At 36.1% G+C, this 27,559-nt stretch overlaps 4 protein-coding genes and 1 long non-coding RNA gene across 6 annotated transcripts; 3 read left to right on the top strand and 2 right to left on the bottom strand.

The window, feature by feature from the left end:
* Positions 1-8,546: 8,546 nt before the first annotated feature.
* Positions 8,547-14,487, top strand: LOC130749331 (transcription factor bHLH130-like). The gene is made up of 7 exons (XM_057602668.1): positions 8,547-8,712; positions 8,858-9,443; positions 12,893-13,221; positions 13,310-13,477; positions 13,711-13,776; positions 13,875-13,943; positions 14,271-14,487. Exons 2-7 carry the CDS (start codon positions 8,870-8,872, stop codon positions 14,313-14,315), a joined length of 1,251 nt encoding a protein of 416 aa, XP_057458651.1. The 5' UTR covers positions 8,547-8,712; positions 8,858-8,869; the 3' UTR covers positions 14,316-14,487.
* Positions 14,488-15,261: 774 nt separating this feature from the next.
* LOC130749336 (uncharacterized) lies at positions 15,262-16,530 on the bottom strand. The gene is made up of 3 exons (XR_009022894.1): positions 16,415-16,530; positions 15,901-16,257; positions 15,262-15,770 (listed from the first exon to the last, which is right to left on the bottom strand). It is a non-coding gene; the product is annotated as an uncharacterized LOC130749336 (long non-coding RNA).
* Positions 16,272-19,326, top strand: LOC130749335 (ras-related protein RABA4c-like). 2 transcript variants are annotated; one of them, XM_057602671.1, is made up of 3 exons: positions 16,272-17,033; positions 17,935-18,425; positions 19,028-19,326. In XM_057602671.1, exons 1-2 carry the CDS (start codon positions 16,807-16,809, stop codon positions 18,389-18,391), a joined length of 684 nt encoding a protein of 227 aa, XP_057458654.1. In that variant the 5' UTR covers positions 16,272-16,806; the 3' UTR covers positions 18,392-18,425; positions 19,028-19,326. The 2 variants fall into 2 exon arrangements, with proteins under 2 accessions (XP_057458654.1, XP_057458655.1); XM_057602672.1 differs by having other exon boundaries at positions 18,944-19,326.
* A 130-nt stretch (positions 19,327-19,456) lies between these two features.
* Positions 19,457-20,600, bottom strand: LOC130749333 (pathogenesis-related thaumatin-like protein 3.5). The gene is made up of 2 exons (XM_057602670.1): positions 20,286-20,600; positions 19,457-20,161 (listed from the first exon to the last, which is right to left on the bottom strand). The coding sequence occupies exons 1-2, from the start codon at positions 20,332-20,334 to the stop codon at positions 19,497-19,499; spliced, it is 714 nt and encodes a 237-aa protein (XP_057458653.1). The 5' UTR covers positions 20,335-20,600; the 3' UTR covers positions 19,457-19,496.
* Positions 20,601-21,667: 1,067 nt separating this feature from the next.
* Positions 21,668-26,560, top strand: LOC130749332 (uncharacterized). The gene is made up of 6 exons (XM_057602669.1): positions 21,668-21,838; positions 22,883-23,080; positions 23,809-23,881; positions 24,319-24,472; positions 25,325-25,375; positions 25,509-26,560. The coding sequence occupies exons 2-6, from the start codon at positions 23,007-23,009 to the stop codon at positions 26,378-26,380; spliced, it is 1,224 nt and encodes a 407-aa protein (XP_057458652.1). The 5' UTR covers positions 21,668-21,838; positions 22,883-23,006; the 3' UTR covers positions 26,381-26,560.
* Positions 26,561-27,559: the final 999 nt, after the last annotated feature.

Raw genomic sequence — 27,559 nt, 5'->3', positions numbered from 1 at the left:
ACGTTTATTTACAATATTTAATAATTATATAATCTGTTTATTTCTCATTAAAAATAATTTCTCCAAAGCATGTATATTAATTATAATATTTGTATCAATTTTCGTCATTACACACTCAAAATCAATTCTAATATCTAAACAAAATTCTCTTACAAGAATCTCGTTTCTCACAATGTATCTAGGTGACCCCTAATGTGGACCACTTTTAAAGTGGTCTAATTTTAGACCACTTTTTTTAACCTGTTATAACAGGTCAAGGCATCTTTTTTTAAAGATATTTAATATATGATAAATTTTTAATTATATTTTTTCTTAAAAAAAATAATGTGTTGACCTGCTATACCCAGTTAAAGTAGGTGGTGTAAAATTACACCACCTAAAACTGGTGCATATTAGGTTCACCTATGTATCTAAGCATAAATTAAATCACTCAAACTCACGTCTCACGTTTACCAGATCCAATTCTGGTCAGATCTAATCATGCTAACGTTAATCCAAACACACACTCAATTCTTTAGCCGCACACATACGCGTTTGGCCTGAAGCCCTGAACCCACTTTCTCCTCCTTCCTTCGCCCGTTCGCCGGCTGCCGCCTGCTGATTGGTCGCCACCCGCAGCCACCATCCATTGCGGTTAAAAATATTGCCCAGGCTTCACAAAATTTCTGGTTCCGCCACTGAAGATCCTCATTGGGCCCAACGAGACCATATATACCATATCAGACGAACTCATCTTAGGGAGGAGATTTTCTTCCAATAATTGGTTCAAAATTCAAATTCAAACATAGACTATGGTCTACCATGGAAAATATGTACCTAATATTGATGACAATTTAACCTTGGATCTAGTGAAAAACCAAGACATCCTTTCTTCCAATAATTGGTTCATAGACTTCGCAGGCTTATCATTACGCCATTAGTTAAGGTGGTTATTTTCCCATACTTGCCACCCATATCTAGCACTTCTTTATTCATTTTTTTTTACATCATGCCGAGATTGATCCCTTGATCTCCTCATCCCTAATCTATATATACACTAGTTCTTACCATTTGAGTTATCTTACAAGGATAACTATTCTTCATTTACAATGAATAATGTTATAAATTATTACAATATTATTATCTAATGAGAATATTAAAAGATAATAAGTATGTAATATCTTAAAATATAAAAATATTGAAAAACTTCTAGAAGTATTTATTGGACAATAATTATATGAGGAGATTTAAAATTAAATTTATTCTTACAATCCTTGAGCGGTACACATAGAAAAAAGATTGATTAAAAATGTCTACTCACTAACCCTATATCGAGAGTAGTTTCTCACATCTAACAATTATGAAGAATACCTTGAAAAACCAGTGTTATTCTTTCAATTTTTCTTTTCCAACGGGAAAAGAGCTGGTCATGCGCATGAAGCAAATAAAAAGTGTCCAAATCAGCAAATCTTAGCGGATTTGGTCATGTCGACATGTCCCCTAACAAGTATTATATAACATCAAATTATTTATGTGTAAGAGGGATTTATTGAGGTTATGGTGCTTACGACATACCATAGAATTAATAACGACTCATTATTGGTTCGTAGTAATATCTCAGGTCTCTTAGAGTGGCATATTCGCATGCTATATGTAGAATTTCATTATAAAATTGGAGTTATCTGATTATCTAATATATATGACTTCGAGATAAAGGAAGATAGATAGCTGTAGGTTCCAATTATCCAATCAGCGAAAATGCTACTTTTAGTCTACAAGCCTAACCTTATCTTTAATTAATATCTTCATTATACTGAAGGCTATAGTACAATTTGGAAAGTGATTGCTTAAAATACCTACGTACTATGGTAGATTCAAGTATCACACAGACTGATCACACTTATGTAAGAGCTGTTTTTTCTGAGCATTAATGTTTCTTAGACCAACACGGTTCACGTTAGAGGATTTGGCTCCATTGAAGTGAGTGATCGATAAAAATAAGGCTTAAATAAGTTTTTGGTCCCTAACCTTTACTAAATGCTTGGTTTTCATCCCTCGCTGGAGCAAATGTGAGTTTTAGTCCCTAACCTTTGTCAAAAGGTTTGGTTTTGGTCCCTCCGAAGCTCTGGGTCAACGCCGGAGCTCCGGTGGCCCATGTGGCATGGCCACGTGGGATTAATGAGGCCAGATGTTATTTTATTTTTATTTTTATCTTTATAAAAAAATAGGAAATTAACTCACTAATTAAATTAAATTGATCTCAAATTTTTGTTCATCTTCATCATCTTCATGAATCAATACTCAGAACTTTTAACTAACACCAAACCCATAAGAGAAAACTTAATAACGGAACACACACACACACCCCCATGTTAAATTTAAAAGCTAGTATCCATCATAAAATCCTTAAATGGAACCTAGCAAAATCCCCACTCAAACCCAACACCAAACCTTGAAAGCTGATAAGAAAACCCATAAATTCATGGAACCTCCTCCCCCACTCCCTCACGCCCACCAACATGCAATCCACAATTAAAAATTGAAACTTTAGAAGAGAAAAAAGACAGATCTGTTAACCCAACTTCAAATGCCACTTCAAGAATCACTCGCAGCCATTAACCCAACCTTGAAGCAAGCCAAGTTTCAAGCAGAAGCTGAGTCGACTCGGCGTGTTCCCTGCTGAAAAGCGGGTTATTACCCAGGGCCAAACGGGTCAGGATCTCCGGCGCGGTGTCGTTTTTCCCCTCGGCGATTGCAGATGCGGCTTCCATTAGCGTCTGTTCGGAACACACCGACGCAGGTGACGCCGCAGAGGAAGATGAAGACGACGTCGTAGATGAAGTAGGAGATGACGAAACATGTTTATGCGTCAGATCCGATCCGGAACTCGAACAACCTGAACCTGCAACTGGACCGATAAGGTTCTGATAAGTCTCTGACTACTCACTGGTTGTGATCACAAAAGCAGCATCAGGTTTTTCTCCTTTGTCGTTGTCTTCTAGAAGCTGTTCTCCAACTCCTGAAGCCGGTTCAGACCCAAATTGGAGTTCCGGTAGTGAAAATTCTGGTCCGGAGGGTTGTGGGGGTTCGCTGGTGATGGTGGTGTTGGGTGGGAGTGGGATGAGAAGAAGGAAGAAGAAGATGAAGGGAATTATGAGTGCCTGGGTTTTGAAGATGAAGAAAATGGTTAATTTTCTGGGTTTAGAAGATGAACTTCTGCATTCTGGTATTTCAATTTTAAGGAATGAATGAAATTAATTAGGAGGTAATTAGGTTTTTATTACTGAGGTAAATTCTCATTTGTTTTTAATTTCATTTTTTTATTTCCACCTCACCTCAATAATCTGATGTGGCAATGCCACATGGGTCACCGGAGCTCCGGCGTTGACCAAGAGCTCCGGAGGGACCAAAACCAAATATTTTGACAAATGTTAGGGATTAAAACCCACCTTTGCTCCGGCGAGGGACGAAAACCAAACATTTGGTAAAGGTTATGGACCAAAAACTTATTTAAGCCTAAAAATAACTTAATTGATGATTTACTTTAGTTACCTTATACAATAAGTGGACTGTCTTTATGAAAATTGAACTCCCTTTTAAACACCAAAATGCAAAAAATTTGTAGTAGTTAATTTGTGATGGCCAAAATCATCCCAAACCCAACTCGTCCGTGCACAATTCACACACAAATTCACGCGCATTCCCACCCAAAGCGTTTACGCGTTCCACTTGTTATGGAGGGTATTTAAGTCATTTTATAAAAATATCTCTATCTTTTCTTCCACTTTTTTCCAACCAAACAATCCAATAAATTCTCTTCGTTTTCATTCTCTTTCTTTCCTTTCTCGTTCTTTCCTTCAACAACTTTTCTTTTTTCTCCCTTTTCTTTCCTAACCAAACACATCCTAAGTCACGACAATAAATGTGGCTTAAAAATGAAGTCATCGCATATTCATGGAATCATGACATTCATCGCATCTCATTTTTATTTTGAAAGCCCACTTGCTTGTTGAACTCTGTTCTCGTCGGCAATGCATTGCATTTGCATGCGGCGGCAGACATGGATTTGATGGAGACTTCATGGTCTTTGGCTTATTCATTCAACCGAACCGAGTTAGTATTTGTCTTCTTATAAAGGTTGACATTGAATTTGCCAAAATATCAAATGTTTGAGAGTTCCCCTCAACACGAGAATAACATGTAAGCGACTAATTAAGTGTATATATAAATTAAGTCAGTCAAGTTTAGATCACTATTTAAAATCATTAATGTTTCCAACTAAACCAAGTCTATATATATATAATACAAATATATATTTCTCTTCAAGACATAACATATTAACTAACCAGAGCTGTAGCCCGTAAAATAAAAAACCAGAGCTATAAAAATAAGTATATAAAATTTTATAATTAATAATTTTGTTTATACTATCTTCACTTAAAATTGTTTAGTTTGTTCTTGGATCCATTAGAAAAGTTAACTAGTTATGGTTAGTTTTTTTTTTTCTTTCTAAAAAAATAGTTGTAAATACTGTGAACAAATTCTTCGTTCACGTGTGAACAAATTGTTTTCCTCTGAATAATACTGTGACCAGCATTCAGAATACAAAGCACTTATAGCGCCAACAGATCAGTTGAAAAATATTTTCTAGGCTCACGTTTGTTCTTGAGAATACGTGAATATATAATAGCAGTTGCCACTTTGGATTTATTTCTTTCCATAATGAGAAATATTCTGGTCATAGCAGTGTGAGGGAGGAACAAATTTTTTATCCAACTATTGAAGATTGAGTTCTGAATATGTCATATTTTACAGCGTTTGGTAGACATGTGAAAAGGGAACGGAACAAGACATATGTGTCCCGTTCTGTGTTTGTCATGTTTTTAAAAATCAATGCTTTGGATTTTGCGAGAAGAAGATGTTGTAAAAAAAGCAATTTGATCTCCACGTTATTGTTTCTTTTTATCATACTGATTCGTTTTTACATTTTACAATCTGCACTTTTTATGGCCGGTGATACAATTGAACTATTACCTTGTTTTTTTTTTTCCTTTTCTCGAAACTACAGAGTTAAATTGTGGAATAGAGATGCTCATCAATTCAATTTTTTTATGATTGTCAATTACTCACTAATCAAAGGGAGCACTAGCTCCTACAATTTTTTATGATAGGGGTATATATGTAATTAACTTTATGATCCTGTTCTGTCTAACATGTGTCAACCAAACACAATGCAGTGGACATTATTGTCATGTTCTGTTCTGTTCCGTTCCGTTCCATCTTGTTCTGTACTGTTCTGTTCCGTTACCAAACCCTAAACCGGACGGCCAGGCCAAAGAGTTGAATTTGAAACTGGTCGAACCAGTGGTCTATTATAATATGTTTTTTCCTCGGGTGAAAACTATATGTGTTATATAAGAATGTTTGAATACAGTGGTTCACTGGAAAAAAATGGTTGAAGAAGGATTGATGGGTGAAAGAAGGGGTTGATGAGTGAAAGGAGGAAGGAGGAAGGAAGAAAAGAAAAAAAAAAAGGAGAATATCAACTAAAATTGATTTAAAAATTATATTTAAACACTTATATCTATCTAAGTTGCTGTGTAGATTGGTAATTGAGTAAACAATATATTTTATAAATATTTATAACGACATAAGTATTTATAATCATACAAATATTTTAGACACTTTAGATTATGGTGTACAACAGTACAAGTCAAAGTCAAGAAGAAAAATATATTTAACCCTACTTAATTTTTATCACACTGAAAGGATAACCTTGTTTTTCAATTTACTTTATAAACTCGATCGTGTTAAATTAAGATATTATTTTCCCTTTCAAATCAGCAGACGAATTTTGTCCATTATTTTTTATTGACATTTTTTGCCATTTTGATACATCATGATCCTTACAATCACATTCATTTAACCAACCAATAAAAACAAATTTGAAGCGCCTTTACTAGGTGATTGTCCCTTCCCGCAGCCATAGAACACAAACGGTAGTACATTGAATCCAAATATTTTTACACGTCATATAATTTACACTCTATCCACACTTTTATTTCGAATAATGAAAAGGATGTGAGATGGAGGTGTTGTTTGAGGTGCATTATCAAACAAGTTATTCCCCGGTGCATGATTGCTTTATAGCCACAGAAATGAAATCTTGTGTTAAAATGTTATACTTGAAATCGGGTAGACTAATAATATTGTATTTGAGGGTTAAATATGTTTTTGGTTCTCTTAAAAATAATATTATTGAACTTGGTCTTTCTTTATTTTTTCATTAATTTTGGTCCTTCTAAAATAGAGAATTATCAATTTTAGTCCATTCAATCATTTTTATGGTAGTTTAAACCGGCACTAACAAATTTTGTGGCGGTTTAAAAACGATCACTAGTGCACAAAAACCGCCACAAAATGTGTTAGCGGCGGTTTAAGATCGACATTTCTTAATGAACCTTTAGAAGAAAAAGTTTATGCAACTCAGCCACCTGGGCTTGAGATTAAAGGGGAGGAAGAAAAAATCTACAAATTGAGAAAGATATTATATGGCTTAAAAGAAGCTCCTCAAGCCTAGAACAAGATTGATAGATTCCTTTCTAACATTAAAACTGTAGTAGGGTGTTGTCAAATGTTATGTTGAGCATGGAATGCTAAATTAAGGTATTAATCCAAAATGTGTTTTTTGAATACCAAATTTAAGGATGCGATGGTGTTGTTTTTAAGAGGGCGGCCTTCGAAAGTTATTAATTAATATAAATATTTTTGGGATTTTTTAAAAAAAAAGAGAAGGGTGTGGTTTGGGGTATAGGGGCTCTTAGCCTAATGCGGCTTTGTTTCTTGAAATTGATCCCGTGATATGTCGGATTCATCTTGGTGTGTGGCGATTGATGGGTAGAGGGCGTACCCCCGAGTTCTTGTTCCCGAAAGTCTTATCCTTGGGTGTTGAGCCTTCTGTTAGCGTAAGGTTGCTTTGCTCCACGCCTTCTAGAAGATGCGCATTGAAAGATGCTTTAGGTGTTTGTCTTGATGCTGGGGTGAGGGAGGAGACCTTTGCTTCGCCTCATGAGGTGCTTTATGCACCTCGTGGTTGTGAAGTAGAGACTAGTAGGCCTAGGTTAGTTGAGAAGAGTGGAAAGAAGAAGAAGGATCAGCTTGGGTTCTCTAGTGGCGTGGTCAGGGCCGTCTCAACCCTTAGGCCAGTAAAGCCCTCGCTTTAGGCCCCAACATTTTTTTGGCCCCAATTTTTTTTTTTAAACAAACTAGTATATATTTCAAAGGAAATAATCTAAGAATAGAGCAATTAAATAACATATTGAGTGCCTAAAAGAATGAATCTATTAAGTGCAACATTCATTTTTAATTAAATTTAATTTATTGAGTATTTTGAATTGATAAAAAGCAAAAGAGGAGTGTGACCTTTCATTTGATCTCTTTGAATTCGTCTTAATCTTGAACGTTCATTAAAACCTAATGAAAACTCAAATATTGATAGACTGGATTAATTTACAGAACTAAATATCTTAAAAGAAATTATACATGTAGAAAATGATACACCAATTGACATACTTATTTATGTAAAAAGAATTGATTCTTTCCCAAATGCATATATTGCGTAAGTGTACTTATGCGGAACATAGTTTTTCAAAATTAAAATTAATAAAATCATATCTAAGATCAACAATATCTCAGCAAAGATTAAATGGGTTGACTTTATTATCTATTGGAAAAGAAACTTTATGATAATTTAATAAACGATTTTGAATCTCAAAAAGCCCGAAAATAAATTTTATTTAAATTATTTATATTAAAAAAATTAATTTAGGATCTTAGATTCGCTTTAGCTCAATATGGTTGAGACGGCCTGGCGTGGTGTATTGGAAGAGTCTACTTCTTTGGAGGCGGACGATGAAAATCAGTTGATGCTCTTGCCAGCGGAGTTTTCAGAGCCTTATGGCGTTATAACTAGAGCGAGGAGTTCCCTCTTGATGGGAAAACGCTTGGGCATAACGTATGATTGCACATATGCGACTGCTCTGAACTAGATTGCGACAATGATTCAAGCGAGCAAACCTCCTTAAAGGTGGTGGTTGGTTGGTTTCTTTTTGGTCGGGTGTAAGGGTTTTTCCGTTTGATTATTTGGAGGCTTTCTTGTTGCTTGCGCTGGCCCTTCCTTCAATGGTCTTTTGGTAGGGGTTGCTATGAGATATGAGGTCGGGTTGTTTTCCTTTTTAGGGCTAGTTGCATAATTTGGTCTTGGGGCATTTTTGAGTGTTTTTGCTGCGTTGGCTTTATTTAGCTGTTGTGTCCTTTTTTTATTATTGGTTTATGTATTCTTGACTATAATATCTAATATATCATTTTGCTTTCGAGGAAGAAAAAAAAAACCTCCTCTGAAGTTTGGCCATTTCATGGAGCATGTTTGGCCAGCGGCAACAGAATGAAAGATTAAAAATGATTATAATGGGTCACATTACGATATCATGGTATAATTGTAATATTGTGAAAATATAAGGGTGATCACAGAACAACATACTAGATAAATACACCCCAACGGCAAGACAAAAATTAGTTTCCTCTCAACAACTCTTCTCTTCCTCTTAATTCTGTATCTTGATATTAAGCTCTGGAACATGGTGTTTTAGTTCTTTGGAACATCATTGAAGATAGAATTTGCATTTTTCTTTGGAAGCTCACACATCAAATTTTGAGGTTATCCCAGTCACTAAGGTAAACATGTATAAATATTCTTTGAAACAAAAAGTTTATGTGAGTAGCTTCTGATTAACAGAATTGATTATGCAGAATAATAAGCTGATTAAAGGAAACATGAAGATAACTTCTTTTCATTTCTTTTCTTTTGGGTGATTTTCAGGTTATTATAAAGATGAGTCTTGTGTATAGTCATGCTCTCAAGTACTCTGAAGGGGAAGTAAGGAGGAACCAAGAAATGGATTCAAATAATATTGGTTACCCACAACAACATTGTCACCAGCAAAATTCTGGACTATTGAGGTACAATTCTGCTCCAAGCTCACTGCTGAAAAGCCTTACGGATGAGGAACCTTTCAGAAGTGAGGATCATAATCAGAATTACCCTCCCTCCACAAGTTCAGATATGGAATCCATGTTGGCCAAGTTGATTTCATCCAATTCAGAACCTTTGCATGAGGTTGGAGACAACCCAGTGAAGCAAGAAATAAACCCTGTTTCAAAACATAATGGTTACTCTTATGTTTCTCCATCTCAAATAACTTACCAACCTCAGCAAACTCAAGGTTTGCCTAATGGTTCTTTAGGTGCTTCTGGGAATTCTTTTGATGGCTCATTGAGTGCAGTGAGGGCTCTAGCTCCTGAAAATTACACACAAAATAAAGGGGGTTCTAGCAATTTCTCCTCCAATCTCATAAGGCAAAAGAGCTCCCCTGCTGGGTTTTTCTCCAATTATTCAGTTGATAATGGTATGCCTTTTATCTTACCTGGTTACTATCATGGAATATGCTAGTGCAGTGTTTCTTCAATTCTTCTTGTGGTTTCTGATGTGTTCTCGGGAGTTGGGTTTGACACCCCACCTATGGGGCTTGACACCCCACTTTATCAAATACGGAATTTAAAATTCCGTATTCTCCCTATTGAATACGGAACTTAAAATTCCGTACTGTATTTAAGCATGCGTGTCACATTTTCAACCACTCATTATATACTAAAACAGATACGGAATTTTATTTTCCGTATTGATACGGAACTTTAAATTCCGTATTTAATAAAGTGGGGTGCAAAGTCTAAGGGGTGGGGCACCAAACTCAATTCCCTGTGTTCTCTCATATGTAAAAGAGATATGGCTAAATACATATTTGGAAATTCATCTACAATTGATTAAAACGTTAGAATTAATTTTGGGGAGAAGTTTTTATGAATTGGTTTTGACTTTCAGAATTGAGTTTAAGAACTTTTGTGAGTAGATTTTGACTTTCGGAATTGATTCTATGAAAAAAGAATTTGATCAAACAGCTGTTAGTCTAAATTTGAAACAATTTTCTTAAAACCTACTTTAGTTATATCCATAGGAGAGGTTAGTAGACCATATCTGTTCTTAGGTTTTTGGAAATTTTAAATTTGCCTTTCAGAGTTGACCAAAGCTTGCAAGTTAGTTACTACTTAGATTCAATTCATATTAAGTCAGATCCCTTTTATCTGCAATATTGACCTAATATATAGTAAAGCAATTGGGAAAGATATGTCCGTGATATAAGATCGCTTGTTCACATTTTTCTTGCAAAGAGAGTTGACTTTCATTTTAACAATTCTTTGTAAGAAATAAATGTCTCTGAATTGAAAGAAACTAATTATATTGAACTTTTTTTTTGGGTGTGTGATATTTGAAAAGGAGGCAGAAAAGCTTGCTGGGTAGCTAGGGAAATACATTTCTTTTACTGGGTAGTATATTCTTGTAATGGGAAAATAATGAGCGGACTCCTAAAGTGACAAAGGAAGATAACAGAGAAAAATAACGGATGTGATGAGAAGAGAATGTTGGAGTTCAGAGAAGAATAACAGAACGAGAGAGAAAGAGAGAGTGCTGGAAGATTAGAGATAACAAATGAAAACTGATTATTGATTCATTAGTTACACAACACTGCAATATGCAGCTATATACAACCCATAACTTGGGCTCACACTCCACTGGGCTTTTACATTTAACCAGGCCCACTAACTAACTACTACTGCTAACTTGGATTATTACTTAACATCCCCTCCTAATCCAAGAAGCTTACAACAAAACATGTAACAAAGCTAAACTATCACAACAATGCTAAACCAGATATTGCAGAAAAACCTAATGAAAGGGAAAAAACTACAAAACAGTTCAACAATTAGTTCAGCTGCACAATTCAGAAATTCTTGACATTCAATTGTTCTCTCATATACTTGAACTTGTCAATCTTCAAAGCCTTTGTCAAAACATCAGCTATCTGCAAATTTGTACCACAATGCTGCAATTTAATCCGACCTTTGCAGACTTGATCTCTCAGAAAATGGTATTTGGTCTCTATATGTTTGGACCTACCATGACTAACTGGATTCTTCGCAAGATCTATTGCTGACTTGTTGTCAATCTTCAGAAGGACAGCTTCATCAGTCTTCAGTCCTAATTCTTCAATCAAAGACAGCAACCACAGACCTTGACATGCAGCACTACATGCTGCTATATATTCCGCTTCACAAGTTGATAAAGCAACTACAGCTTGTTTCTTTGATGACCATGAGACTGGTGCTTTCCCAAAGTAAAACACATATCCCATTGTGCTACGCCTATCCACTTGATCACCACACCAATCAGAGTCAGTGTAAGCTACAAGATGTAGATTACCATCCCCTTCCTGATCTGGCAAGTGTCTAGGAAAGAAGACTCCGTGATTAAGTGTTCCCTTTAGGTATCTGAGAATTTTCTTGGCTGCAGCAAGATGTGACTGCCTAGGACAGCTCATAAACCTACTGACCAAGCCAACACCATAAGAAATCTCTGGTCTAGTGTGACACAAAAACCTTAGACAACCAACCAATTGTCTAAACTGTGTGCTATCAACTTCTGCCTCAGTTTCACAAAGTCCCAACTTCAAATTACCCTCAACTGGAGTTTCTGAAGCATTACAGTTCAACAAATTGAATCTCTTCAAAACCTCTGAAGCATACTTCCTCTGATGCATAAGAATTCCCTTACTGGTTTGAACAAATTCAATTCCCAGGAAATAAGACAGTTTGCCCAAATCTGTCATTTCAAATTCACCTTTCAAGCTCTTTTTCACAGCTTCAATTTCTTGAGAGCTACTGCCAGTGATGAGTAAGTCATCCACATAGAGACACAAAAAAATCAAGCTACCAGAAGGAAAAGATTTGACGACTTCTAACACACCCCCTCACGTCCAGGATTGAACAGACTGGAACGTGGGATCAACAACGGGTGGCCCAAATATGGGTGATCTCCACAACAAATGGATCTAGGATAGGCTCTGATACCAAATTAGAAATTGAGAGGCCTATACTCAACCACAAAAGCTAGCTCAAGAGTTGAGGTTTGCACTACCCTTATAAAGCTTATCTTGGCTCTATCTCTAGCCAATGTGGGACTTCTAACACACCCCCTCACGTCCAGGATTGAACAGACTGGAACGTGGGATCAACAACGGGTGGCCCAAATATGGGTGATCTCCACAACAAATGGATCTAGGATAGGCTCTGATACCAGTTGTTGGAGTTCAGAGAAGAATAACAGAACGAGAGAGAAAGAGAGAGTGCTGGAAGATTAGAGATAACAAATGAAAACTGATTATTGATTCATTAGTTACACAACACTGCAATATGCAGCTATATACAACCCATAACTTGGGCTCACACTCCACTGGGCTTTTACATTTAACCAGGCCCACTAACTAACTACTACTGCTAACTTGGATTATTACTTAACAGAGAAAGATTAAGAGAAAAATGAGGTACAAGTGCAATGAACTATTTGAGTATCTAAATAATATTCTACTTTTTTTTTGTACCTTATTCTTCTAATGATAAATTGTACATTTCCTTACCAACCCAACCCATGATTGGGTTTCCTTTAAGAAAAGTTAAGGGTTGAGTCTTTGGTTAGAGAAACTAGATAGGGAAGTTTTGTCCTTTACAAGTTGGTCATTCTCATCTTTACTCAATCTATGTCTAGATTTCTGTTGAATTTAGCGCCGATTCACATTTAAGTTACCATGTCAAAATCTTACTTTTCCGTTTGTACATTATGAAGTAATGGAAAACCAAACATAGCTATACTCCATTTAGTGAGAGCCTGATTTTACATTGGGAATTTGCTACCAGAAAAACAACATATACTTTAGTTTTCTGAAAAAATTACATGTACTTGCAGGTCTTGCAGCATTAAGAGAGGTAGGTAGTTTTGGAGCCAGTGCTGTCCCAAATGGACATGCCACTACATCAAGTAGTGGGTTACATGGTACTTTCAATTTCTCATCTAGAACATCCTCTTGCTCCACAAGGATGCCACAGATTGCTGAGACTGAACATGAAGATCTCCAAGCAAATTGTGTTGAAAGAAGAAACATTGGAAGCGATACTAGCAACACTATAAGTTACATGCCTAGCTACTTATGGGATGGTTCTGCATTCAATGCCTCCAAAACAGCCACTAACAATAGTGAATTCATGTTTGGAACCACAAATTTAATGGAAACTATGGTATAGCAGAAAACAATGCTTTTTTTATTTGTTTTCAACCATTTGGCCTTTTTTTATCAATTGTTGATCAGTGAAAATTGCTTACCAGGATGCAGGGTTTGGAAGTCAAAAGCTTTTGACCCACCATTTGAGTCTTCCTAGTTCTTCTACTAAGATGGAATCCATGGACAAGTTTCTTCAAATTCAAGGATCTGTTCTGTGTAAAATTCGTGCCAAAAGAGGCTTTGCCACTCACCCAAGAAGCATTGCAGAGAGGGTGAGTAAAAATGTTTTTAATCAGTTGTTTTTTCAAAGAAACAATTCCCGCACTCAGAAGCTACTCCCAGAAACTTCTCTACAGAACTGATTTTAGCCTTAAAATTAATTGTCGAAAGATTTCTCACATGCACTAAAAGTCTCATTTGCATTCAGAGCTACATTAAAAACAACTTGGCTGCATTGAAATTTAGACAAGTGCTGTTTTCATTTGTTATGATCTACATGTTTCAGGAAAGAAGAACACGAATTAGTTCAAGAATCAAGAAATTGCAAGGCCTCTTTCCACAATCAGACAAGGTAATTAATCTAACTCTCTCACTAGCCTAGCACATTATTTATGTGCCTGAGTGAAGCTTCATAAGCAAATTGATGAATTGAAACTTCCATCTTGGCAGCAAACAAGCACAGCAGATTTGTTGGATTTGACAACTGAGTACATCAAAGGCCTGCAGAAACAAGTTCAGGTACTAGAGAAATGCAAGGAACTCTTTTGTTTGAGAATTTGTGTTTTTTATAGTCATAAAAATGCCACTTTATTTTCAGCTATCAGGGCCTCTATGGTGAAAACAACAACTTCGTAATTTTCCTCATTCTACAAATCTTAAAATTTAGTAACAATGTGAAAATAAACCACCTCATTTTTATGATTATTAGTGAAAATAAAAATCAGAGATGATTTTAAAAAAAATTAACTAAACAGGTCCTAGGTCTTCCCTTTATCATTTAAAAGAAAAGAAAGTGAGCTCTCACTGAAGTCTATATGTCTAACCATGAATATTCTCATCTTGCAGATACTTACAGAAGCAAAGGCAAAGTGCACTTGTACAAGTAATTAGAAAGCAATGCTCTAAACCTTGTACCTGACTTTTATCCTTGTAGCTAACAAAAGGAAGGAGGAATTTTTTCTTTATCTTTAACTTTTAGTGTGCCAAAATTTCATGGCCAGCTGTGTGATTGTAAAGAATAGAGTTAATATATTTGCTATTTATGAATTTTGGTCTGGAAGAATCTCCTTTCAGTTTTGTTTTTCGTTCTCCCTCACGTTTTCCCTTTCTTTTCTTGGCTTGAATGCTAGATTTACAAGCAAAATCAGCGGCAGTCATTGTAAATTTCCACTGCACTAAATGGTTTTGTGGTGTTATACAATAAATAGGGAAAATAGTCATTGAGGAGTGACACCAACACTGGATTTAACAATTTTATTAATGGGTTGAAATTCATGTAAATGCTGCTAGCATTTTTCATAATTATTTCGCTAATGGCATCTATGGAAAAGTAGTGGGTGGGTAGTTCACTAGTGCACTGGCACAACACTCTTTTTTTACAATAGGATAAATATAAAAATAATCAATGGTCAGGATTAACTACAAGAAGTCGGTTGAGTCATATTTTTATTATAGAAGTTCATGCCAAACAACTTTTAGTTCTCAAGGTATCTCCACAACCGACAGTTATGGGACAATTCCAATAACTTGGTATGCATTTGAAGTTGAGAAATGAAATTTTTTGTATTGGTCCTTGAGTCATTTTTTTTATGAAATCATTAAGCATTGTATTTTCCAGGTGATCTTTAATATCTTTCAACTTCTCTTCCGCATACAACACCAACATTGTGAAACGTAATGGGTTACTTGCATTTTTCTGACATCAATTCTACTAGAAAATTCTTATTGTCATCTTTAAGCTCTCATGCCTCTTTGTTTCATTGATAATCGAGCCTCACTTGTTTGAAGAAATGCCAAATCAACTTTACATGACAAAGAGGAGGATATCACCCACAAACAAAAGGTGTGATATTCATAGACAATTTGGAGCTACTCAGCTACATAAATCAGTATCCAAGCTATCTAGTCAACTTTTCGTTGAATGAGAATACATGTACATAAGAGGAAGAGGTATGGAGACATCGGCTCACCTTGCCGAAGGCCCTTAGTTGGAGTGAAACCATCAAGTCAGGAGTCATTCTACAAGATTGACAAGTTAGTAGATTCGCACACCACATGATTAGGAAGGAATTCGCCTAGGGAAACCGAGCCCTTTAACCATTAAATGAAGATAATTCTAATTTACATTTATCATGTACTTTTTCCATATCAATCTTGATAGTCGGAACACTCGTGCGAAGCTTGGTTCTTTTCATGAATTGCATCATCTCCTAAGCTAGAACAATGTTGGTTGTGGTGCAATGACCGAGAACAAAACCTCCCTCAAGCGATATGCTAGATAAGGCCATCACTTTTGCTAACTGCCAAATACCAATGAGCGCCTTAAATAATTCAAATCTACATCACCTACCACATTAAATGTTTGTCCCACATAAGAAATTTTGGTGAGAGACCAAACCAAAGAACCCAATATTTAGAGGGACTAAAAGTACATTTAGCCCAAATGATAAAAAAATTATAGAATAGGAAATATTACCAAAAATATGAGATTAATGGTTTCAATGCTTGTATAATTTCTTTTATCCATAATTGAGTCGTATTGTCTGACACTCTTGATGTGACTGATGTCTAGTTCCCTTCCCCTCCATCACCCAACTACCAATGTCACCTCCCACTATCGTGCGACTCCGTCCACCTTCGTTGTCCAACACCCTCCACCGTCCCCTGATATCCGCCATTGTTATTGTTGCCACTTGCCACAATTTAGGTCCTTCCACCATTCTTGTTGCCACCCTTAGAAATCCACAACCATTAGTCATCATTGGCATAACCATTAGCACACTCTACATCACCACTACACTCCACCACAAACACACTCTATCATTCTAGGTGGCTGCAAAATTGATAAAATACTATTTCTTACATTAATTGATACCAACAACCATAAATTAATACATTTATCAACTTTCCAAAACTGAAAAATAAAAACTAAAACTTAAATTAAAAAACTGAAAGCTAAAAAAAATCCCAAAATCTATGACAGGTTTCACCTGAGTATTTGGTATATTAGCTGCCTGTCTGTAATCAAATATTTCGTTCTCAGTTACTACTTGTCTCTGTGTCTGAAAATTGCTTTCCAAGTTCCTCTCTGTAAATTCCTTTTTCCTCTTTCAGAAAACAACGCTTTCAATGGCCAACATTGTGAATTAATAGCGAAGCAGCGTAACCCAAACGTGAAAAGGAAGCACATTTACACACCAAATGCCACTCCAACAACTACCCCTTTTTCCCTCTCACAAGAAACGAACCCAAAATGCGTGTGCAAACCGAAACTGACAGGGAAAAAGACCACATTTTTATGCAGCAAAAGTGAGGATCCAAGGTGGGGTTTGCTTCTTTGTGTTGAGTTTTCAAAAGGGTTGTTGAAAACCAAAGAGTTAGAATGGCTCAATGGCAGGGTGATTCGGATGAGGGTATCGACTATATGTTCAAGGTTGTCATGGTTGGAGACTCTGGGGTTGGGAAATCTCAGCTTTTGAATAGGTTTGTGAGGAATGAGTTCCAAATGAAATCCAAAGCCACAATTGGGGTTGAATTTCTGACCAAGACTGTTGTCATGGATCACAAGGTAGTCAAGGCACAGATTTGGGACACTGCTGGTCAAGAAAGGTCTAAACTTTTTCTCCTATGTAATTATTTTTTTCCATATAAATAGTTTTTCATTGGATTTGCTTGTGTCACAGTCACAGCCTAATTATGTTGAGCTTAAATGATCATTTGTCAGTGTATAATAATAATTTAGATATAAGCATACATGTAAGATCTAAGAAGCTAGGGTCTGAATCATGTGATCTTTTAACAAACAAAACCTAACATAGTTTTTTTTAACTATAATTAGACCGAAAGATGCAAGTAGCGAATCATGGTCCTTTAGCTACATAATCATCAAAATGTCTTGTTCTCTTTAAACTTAGCTTTAAGGTATGATGTTAGAGTGAAGATGCTAGACTCTAGTTTCCTCAGGTGTTTAATAGGCTTAAGGTTGTCTCTTGAGTTATTGACTTTTTTATATTTATTATGTGATTCATTAGGCAATTAAATGATATTATGATTGACTAATTTATTTAGGGGTTATGGAAGGTTATGGTTTTCTTGACTCATGGATTTCTGCTCGCATAGCTCGGTTATGTTGTTCCCATGAGATAGATGGTATTAGTTCTGTAACCCCTCCCTTAGGCCGAGCTGTCATGACTCGGCTATAGTACTTACGTAAAGGGGGCATTATTAGTTATGCAACATTGACCTTCCTTTCGGCTGGGCTATCATGTTGATAGCTGGGTATGTACATGTTTAGAAGTATATGGTTTCATTTCATGTTTGTCAGATGTCACTTTATGCTACAAAAAAATAGGGTGAGTTTATGATGAATTTTAACTAGTTTGCCAGTTTCCGTGATACTGTGTTTTACTAGTCAAGTCATAAGTGTGGATGTTGCTGATTTGGTTCCCAAATGTGTCCTTCAAATGCATGTTGATTTCATCTTCCTGTGACAATGTTGGCATCATTGCAGGTACCAGGCAATTACAACTGCATATTACAGAGGTGCAACTGGCGCGTTACTAGCATATGACATAACCAATCGCCAATCCTTTGATCATGTTGAGAAGTGGCTCGATGAGCTGCGTGTACATGCAGATAATATAATTGTCATGCTTGTTGGCAACAAGTCTGACCTTAGTTCTGGTCGAGCAGTGCCTATGGAGGAAGCCAAAGACTTCGCCAAACAAAAGGGCCTCTTCTTCGTCGAGACATCAGCACTTGACTCCAACAATGTGGAATCTGCTTTCCTGGGTCTCCTCTCTCAAATATATGCAACAGTCGGTAAGAAGCACATCATTGCAGAGGGAGCTGAGTTGAATTGGGATAAAGTAAACCTTGAACTTGAAGGAATAAAAATTAAGGTCTCATCACAAGAAGCTGAATGCCAAAAAGCTAAAAGGAGATTCAACTGTTGCAGTGTTTTTTAATCTTTCCTTTCACCCGAAGCTACCTGGATCTTAGGTAAGGACTATTTTTCTCCCTCCCCTGCTTGTAATTCTATATATACTCTGCCAACCATTTTTTTCTTTTTCGCTGTTCTTTACCTTTCAAGAGATAGTTGTTAGGCATGGTTTTGCCTTTAGAATTACTGTTATACTGATTGCTTTGATATGAAGTCAGCTACCAAGTACCAACTCAAAAATGATATGATGAATTTGAGTATCCTATTCCATTATGCTTTCAGTTATACGTAATAGGGAAACCACATTGCTTGATCATGATCAAACAATTAAACATGCTCAGCTAGATAGGCAATTCATTTCTAGTACTGAATTAAGTTGGATCATCTGTAGAAAGTTTTTTATAATTGTATTTCTCCGGTAGCATTTCCTTGTCACAGGTTTTATCCCTTTTTTCATGTGCTGTGTTTATTTACATATCTGTTATTATTCTAGATTGATGTAAATTCTTGACATCATCAGTATGATATTAACTTTCATCTATGGCTTACTTTAATTTTGGTTTTTTTCTTTTGGGAGGGGGGGTGGTGGATTGCATCAACTTCATTGCTATCTTTCTTTATGCAATATATCCATGAAGCTCATAATTTATGGATTCACCAGGCAAATCTTCTATCCTCCAACCAACCAGATGCAATCATGGGAGGGGGTTGCAGAAGATGAAGCTGCTTATGAATTTGTGAGACTCAAACAAGATGACCTTCTTCGTCAATTAGATTTGATAAATGTATATATTCCTCCCCGGTAGATTAATAGATTTCATCCCTCTGAAATTAACTATCATGTATGAGTTTTGGCAGATTTCATTTTACTGGCCGTCTGTGGCCTGGTTTTCATTGATAAATTTGACATATAATTGTAATCACAGACATTTACTCAGTATTCAACATTAGATTTATCCATTATATTTCTCATGATAAACTCTTCTCTTCTGTGACATTTCTGTAAGAAAATACACATCCAACTGCGATCTGAGCCCGCAGAAAGAGATCAAATCAATTTACCAAAAGCACTCACTTACAGACACACACACACACTTGCATAAAATATTTGTAGATTCACCCTGCCTTCTCTAACAAAACCTAATTATGTAATCTGCTCCATGGCAAGTGAAAGTGCTGGTTGCATCATCATAGGCATAGCTATAAGCCTGAGGACAAGAAGCCTTGAACACCTTTGAATAACTTGTTGGTTGGCACTTCTTAGGGCTATTGAAGTCTTTGGTACAACAATATTCTGGCTTGTTGAAAGCCATACATGCACTCTTACAACCAACAATGTAACCTTTGTTTCTCACCTCCAATCCGCCGGGGCAGTTTTGATTCAAATCTGAACGACATTTCACTGCCTTACACCGCCCATATCCCCTAGAGGGAATGATTGACACTGGCATGTTGTAACCATCAACAAGGCTAACATCATAAAAATCACCCTCCGGGCTGTCCAGTGTAAACTCCGCCAGTGAAGCTGGCGGTGTGCCTCCAGTTCCAGCACATTTAAGCTTGCCCCCACAGTCTCCTGTGATGCAGTTTCCGCTGCCAGAGCTGTCAAAGGTGCATCCGTGCCGCCCCCAGAAGCGGCCAGACCACCCTTCTGGTGCAGTGATGTTTATCGCATGGCCAGGTCTTAGGTGAACCCCATCATCAATGAGTTGAGGTCTTCCTGGTGCTGTTAGAATCCCAGGCCATATTGTGTTCCTGCATCTATTTTGCAGAGTAAAAAATCTTGCATCCACTCCTGAAAATACAAGAAAATCCCAAATGAGATACATTGTTATCAAATTTTATAACTGCTAAAAAAGTTCAAAATTAAATAAAAATGGATTATTGAAGAAAGAGAACTAGTGATTGATTACCATTACCTAAGAATGATAGGAGCATGAGAAGAAGGGAAAGCTGTTTCAATGCCATGAGAGGTTTTATCACAGATTACGACTTGCATGAACTTGGTGATGCTTATAAGCAAGGGAAGGGAAGTTAGGACTAAGGAGGTTCAACAAACACAAGCTTATAAAATGGGAAACAAGCTGGAGTTTGCTTGATATCAGGACAACTGTAACTTTAAATATTGAAAGAATCAACATATTACCGAAATTCTTTTTTTCAGATACTAAAATTGCCCGAAATTTTCTTAACTCAAATCAAAGGATAGAGACTAAGTCATCTCTAGCTTTTGAAACCAAGACAAAAAGTATATTCACGTTTACCTAACTTGTGAACCTTCAAACACATTCATACCATAATTCTTTTCCTTTTTAACTTGAATAACAGCATTCATTGATTTCTCTGTTGGTTAAATTCTTATCATTAGGAAGAGGTAGATGATTCTTAATATGGCTTCTCTATTTTCATTAATGTACAGCAGCAAGTAGCGCTTACCATGAAGGATTGTGATGCTTTGTTGTCACTGTCTTCTGTCACAACATCATCTTGTTCCAGCAACTACGTGTTCGTGAACTACTCAAGTTAAGCTTAATACGGATGGTAGCTTCATTTGCCACAAACAACAAGTGGGTTATGGTAGCCTAATTCAAAACGCTTCTTCTACAAACTGGTTGGGTGGTTTGGGATGTTGGACACTCCTCCTTTGACATCGCATCTGCGAGCTTTGTTGATATTTCTAATCAAATGTTAATAAAATGATAAGGATAAAAGTGAAAATAAGTTCAATGAGTTTTTTCATCAAATAATTTATGCGTGTTGCTAGTCATTTGTATACTTCGTTAACCTGTGACATAAATGAGCTTCTAAGTAGAGTCTGGTTCGTGGTCCTTCATCATGTCTTTCGGGAAGGAAACACTTGTGCAGACTTCTTGGTCAAGCATGATGCTCTTCAAGATGATGCGTCCAAGTGTGTGGAGGCTCCTCTCGGTGGGGTGGCATGAGCTTGTTGTTACCTGCTGATATGTCGGGAGTCGCGTCCTTGAGGCCTTAGTTTTTTAGTTCTCTTGTTTTCCTTTTTCCTTTATCAGCCATAAAAAAGCTTTTAAGCTAGTCAAATAAGTTTTGCTAAAATGTCATGTCAAACATAACTTTTCAACTTGATGATAATTAAATAATATTATATATATATATATATATAGATGTATCTTATGAGAAAAATATTTTTATTTGAGAATATAAGAATAAATCAAACAGATCATAAATGGTTAATCATTAAAGAAATTAATAGTGATTTGATAACTTGACATTAAAAATATTGATAAAATTATATACCACACCATTCAGGTTTGAAACCAAAATAGATTAGTCTGTATAAGTTAAAAAAAAAGTAGCAAGCCCAGCCAACGTCTCAGGCTCAGCCGCAAGGTACTTACTTACTTTCCGTCACTGGCACTGCAATCTATTTCTATCAAACGACGACGAGACGCATAAATAATCTCTCTTCTTTGTATCAGACAGACAGACAGACATGGTGAGTAGTTTCTTTCTCTTTCTCCATTCATCACCTTTCTTTCACTGTGATTAATGAATGCATCATTCATTCTTCTGCAAAATAAATAATCTCAGTTTTTGATTTGGGGTTTTCTGATTGATTTATTTAGGCGGGGCCATAGCTTATGAAACACAAATAGCTTATTGAATTTAAGCGCTTATGGTATAAGCTCTTATACAACAAGAATAAACGCTTAATTAAACTGTTTTCCCACCCGTTTGGAAGAACTTATTTGAGCTTATCTGATAGTATAAGCGCTTGTGTATGTGTTTGGGAGAGCTTATGCAAACTGTTTTGAGCTTATGGTAAGCCATAAGCTGTTTTGAGCTTATTTTCATAAGCTATCTTGAGATAGCTTATGAAAAAGAGCTTATGCTTGTATATAGCTTATTTTCAATTTATTTCAATAAATTTTTAAAAATAGCTTATGTCATACCATAAGCGCGCGCTTAATTAAGCTCTTTTCCCAAACGGGTTTATGGTTAGATGTTGATTTTGTGATCTCCACCCCATAACTTGCTGTTGTTATATCTCTGGTTCTGTAACATTGTCTCATTGAATTGGAACTTGAGGTTAGTAGTTTTCCTGAGTTGGAGCTTAAAAAAAAGAACCTACATTGAAGTTGAGTTGAGCCATGTGTTGAGGAAAGCGTGATCAGCTTAGCTTGGCTCATAGCTCATTTCTACTATGTTATGGCCCTATCTATAACTGTAACACCATGCAGGCAGACATTGGATGACCATATTTCCTAAAATATGAACAGTATAAAAAACTTTACAAGTGTATCTGGTCTGTCATTTTTTTTTCTTCCTCCGAAGTAACATAACTTAAATCAGCCTAATTACTTACTTTCCAGAATTCTGTAAATGTTATGTGTGTGATTGTTTGAGAAGATAATGCACGATAGGATGTGTCTAATTTTGACTTGATTTATTACATGACCTTTTAATGTGTGAGAACTGAGAATTATGCGGATCGAACATACTAATGTAATCTGATTAAGTATTTTGTGAATATTTTTAGGTGATGAATGAGAACCCTGAGAAGCTCTACCCAACATTTTGGAACTGAAACACTGATTCCTCAAGGCAAGAATCTCAGTTAAGTAACTAAAGGAGAGCGACTTGTTGGTCCCAGTGCGTGGATTATGGCTGATTCTGTTGTTACATCTGACAAATCTTCCACTTCCTTGTTGAACCATGCTCGAATCATCTGTCATGTGTATGTTCATCTATAACTTATTAGTTTTTTTGTATGTATTGGATTCTTACTTTACTCAGATCAAGATTCAATTTTTATTTTTCGCCATTTTTGCTTTTTATCCATTGACTTAATTTTCTAAATTCTTCTTTAGGAAGATAAAGAAACATAATTCGCTGTTTTCTTTGAGCTGCTCATATAGGTGTAATTTATGAGGAATCATGAGCTGATATCTGCTCATGTTTATCACTAAGCTTTCAGAGGTTAACCTTGATAGTCGAGTCATGCAGCATGTCATGTCATGTACGCAGGTTTCTAAACAACCGTAGTTTTGGGTTTTGACTGTTAACTAAAAACTGCACTATTCTTTACTTAGTTTAGTAGTTGAAAATAAAACTTCACTTTGAGTACTAGTTCAAAGGAGTTCTGGTTACTCTTGAGGTAATGTGTGGGATTTACTAAGAGATCGATAGTTAAATTCAAGTAAAAACTTTTAAAATGCAACAGTAATATTATCTTTATCATTGAACATGTGTATGCAGAGAAGTTTCAATTTTCAGTTCCAGTTTATAACATGTATTAACTAAGACAAGAGTCACTCAAGTTTTGGATCATTCACTTGCTTTGTGTCATATGTCATGTCAGCCTTGGCAGTGGAAATTAATTTGAGATTTTTTCCCAAAGGCTTATTTTTTTAGCTAGAGTACTAATCAAACTACTATCCTTTTTGTCTTCTCATACAATGGCAGATGCCAGAAGCAGTTCTCCGAATACACATGTCCTCGATGCAATTCACGGTACTGTTCCCTCCAATGTTATAAAGTAAGTAAAGTTACATTTAAGTTGATTGGAATTGATTATACAAGTTTGATTAATGTATTACAAGGCTCTATTTGTGGCACAACCATTTCAAGACCCAAAAATCAATAGTATATAGTATACTACACAGTATACACTATATATGTTTTGGAGAGAACATTTATTGAATGAGCAAGTGTTCTTAGACTAGTTTATGTATTTGGGAATTTCCTTTGTTAACATTTAAAAGTTAGAGGATTAATGATGTTATTTTGGGTTACAATTGCATTTTGTTTTTCTCTTCTCCTTAGTCTGCTTCCATAGCTATGTTTTTGTTGAACATTATGATTTTATGAAATGGTTGTTGCTCACATGCCTTTTCATGGACACTCCGGATCTTGATTCTTGTTTGTTTATAAACTGCTGTGATTTTGATCATTCCTTTTTTGTAATTTTGACAGTCTCATAGTCTTCGTTGTACTGAATCCTTCATGAAAGAAAATGTAGTTCAGGAGCTTCATCAAATGCAGCCTGATGAACAAGCCAAACACAAAATGTTGGACATACTGAAGAGATTTCATTCAGAAGAGGAAATGGATAGCATGGAAGAGGATGGTAAGTTATCTATAGTTTGTCTTTGCATCCATATGTTTCAATGTTTTTTTTACTGCAGTCCTTTTTGTTTGATATTTATCTTTGCATGTTAAATTATCTAGTTTCTGTATTTTCTTTGAAGCATATTCTTGACTTATTGTAATAATGTCATAGACAACTGCCACCTAGCTTTGTCCCAAGAGGTGGAGATGGCTATATTGCTCAACCAATGCCATTTAGTTCTATCAAAAACCATAATCAATTTGTTCCTAGAAAAATTATGCGCCAGTCTTATAATTATAGACTCCTAGAGAAAAAAAACCCTCCCAAGGAATCTCACATGTTATTGTCATTCACATTTGACTAAATCTTAAAAAAATTCACTGTTGCGTAATGGACATGGATAAACTGTGAAGGTGAATTGAAATAATTCCTCCATGTCCTTTGTTTATATATTCTGTTTAGTGGAAAAGTCTGTTTGCTTTGCTATTTGGTATAGGACTACTAACTGTCTGTGTGGGTAAGTTATCTTTTTAGAAGATGGCAACTTATAGCTGCTTATTGATGAACGAATCTCTTTGATTTTGCTATTTCATATAGGACTGCTAATAGTTTGTGTAAATGAGATAATTCTTAGAAGATGGGAACTCATAGTCGCTGATTGATGTACAGTCAATGAAGCATGAAATTAATGGGGATTTTAAAATTACTGAAGCTCAGCATGGCTAGTCAAGTAGTCATTTAGTGCATGAAGTTGTATAATAAGTTGCCACGGTAGAAGTGCATCTTTTTTGGTAATTATTTTAGAAGAGTTGCTAAAGTTGTCATTTCCATCATGATCTGTCAACTGAAATTATCCAATTCTTTTCTTAGCTTCTGCAGATTCAAATTTATCAGAGGAGACAATGGAGAAAATTTTATCCGGTATGTTCCTATTAAATGCTTATTCTTTTATTGCTAGCATATTCTAACTGCACTGGCTCAGAATTGCCAGTAAAACAAGTTAATGTCTATCTCCAGTTGGGTAAAGACTGATTTGATTTTTATCTTCCTACAGGACAAGCAATCAGTTTTGATGATTTGTCACTTGAAGAGAAGAAACGTTTTTATAGAGCAATTGCTTGTGGGGAATTGAGCAAGATGATCAAACCATGGGAACCATGGTGGACAACGCCTTCAGCCAGAAAAATCCGTCTTAGTCAGGAAGGAACTCAACTCGTTCAACCGCTATCAGAGCAGGAATCGCAAGATGAAGTTGAAAGTGATGAATCCAGTGACATTCCTCCTGGCCCTGAAACCCCTCTCCCTCCTCTAAACAAGCTTAGCTCCAAGGAGCCATCACCACTTTTAACTGTTCACCTAGTTGATATTCTATATAGCTACTGCTTCACTCTTCGCGTCTACAATGGAGATTGGAGGTCAGATCCCCTAGGGTCAGTTATGGTTGTGTTGAGTGTGTCCTCAGTGTTGGGTCGTTGCGACCAGCCCGAAACTGTGATGGAAGCCCTCTCTCATTGCTTGGAGCAGACATGCTCTCCAGCTTACAGACACATGGGAGGGTTGCAATTTGGTTTGGGTCTTGTTGATGATGTGATTAGTCTTCTTGCATTGGGAAGTTCTGCTCTGGTGTGTGCCCTTTGCGATATGCGTCGGTTGGTTCAAGAAGGTGGAAAGGAGAACAAATCAGAAAGAAGGCCAAGAAGGTTGAGGAAGGATGAGATTAGAAGTGCTATTAAGATGGCAGAGAGAAAGATATATTTCATTATGTGTTGGGTTCATGAGCAGCCAGAGGAAGCTTGGTCTTCTTTGGCAGCCATTGTGGGAGCAGAAAAGGTATCAGCTGTGGAATTTCATGGGAGTAATAAGGCTGAAAGATTGTTGAACAATAAAGCAGAAACCAAAAGCAAATGTTTAATAGAGGAGATTTAACTGCCCTGTTGACCCAATTTGTTTGCAAAGATGTTGTAAAATTATACCTCCTCCGTTCCTTATATATGTCACTTTAAGGTTTTGACACATGTATTAAAGAACAGTATTAATGTTATTGTTTCTGTAAAATTACTACTCCTATCTAACTTCTTAATACACCCTTTATTTATTTTTTATTAATTCTGACTTTTTCAATCTTTGAGTGAGGGTAGCACAGAATCGGGGTTTCAAAATTATAAACAAGTAAACTTTTCTTTCATCCCCCTTATACTATTCCTGATTTTGTTATTTTACCATGTTAAGCATGAAGTAATTTATGCATCATAATATGTTTATGAAAACAAGTTCATCAAAACCTCCAAGCATTTACTTTCTTCCCCCCTATTCATATGTTTTATCATCTGAATGCTATATGTGCTGTCATTGAATTCGCACAATTCCATCTTGATATGATAGGCATAAGTATTTTCTTTCCATTAGCAAATTGTTACGGTTAAACAGTGGTTAGGCAGTTAAGAAGTTGTTAATAGTTGTTGAGTTTGTTAGAGTCGGTTAAGAGTTTGTTAGTTTGTTAAGTGTGTTGAATAACAGCAGTGTATATAAGCTGTGAAAAGCCATTGTAATATTCATGATTGTAGATGAATAAACTTCTTCTTCTATTCTCTCTGATTCTCTCTTCTGTTCTTCCCTCTTTCTACCCTAATCATAACACAAATGCAAATGAATTTATCCCAAATATCCACAATATCAAATGAGTGCATCCAAAATATCCGAGTAGCAAATGAAAATAAGCGCTAAAATCTAAAATATCTACATTGACAATGAACTGCAGATCCACTCCACAGCAGGAACTTCTTGAGAAACTTGTGAGCCAGGGTTGGCCGTGCAGAACCAGGGGTAAACTATGCATTTTTTATGCATTGATTTAGTGAATTTGTGGACTTCGTATCTAGTTAGATGAAACCCCCTAGTTTTTGGGGTGGACTATAATTTGGCAAGAGGCAGTAGCTACTCCAGGGGAAAGACACTGAGCTTAAAAATGAAATTATATGTATCATGGCCTTAAGTTATTAAAAGTAAAGTTGAAGTGCCCCTCAAAAAAAAAAAAGTTGAAGTAGCCGGATTGAGGTAGATGATAGATAATGTGAGATTAAATTCTTGTTTGATGATAAATAACAT

The sequence above is a fragment of the Lotus japonicus genome, chromosome 3 (assembly GCF_012489685.1).
Source record: "Lotus japonicus ecotype B-129 chromosome 3, LjGifu_v1.2".
In the NCBI taxonomy this organism is placed as follows: Eukaryota; Viridiplantae; Streptophyta; class Magnoliopsida; order Fabales; family Fabaceae; genus Lotus; species Lotus japonicus.
Note: the sequence above shows the minus strand (reverse complement) of the source record. Positions and strands in the feature narration are given on the sequence as shown.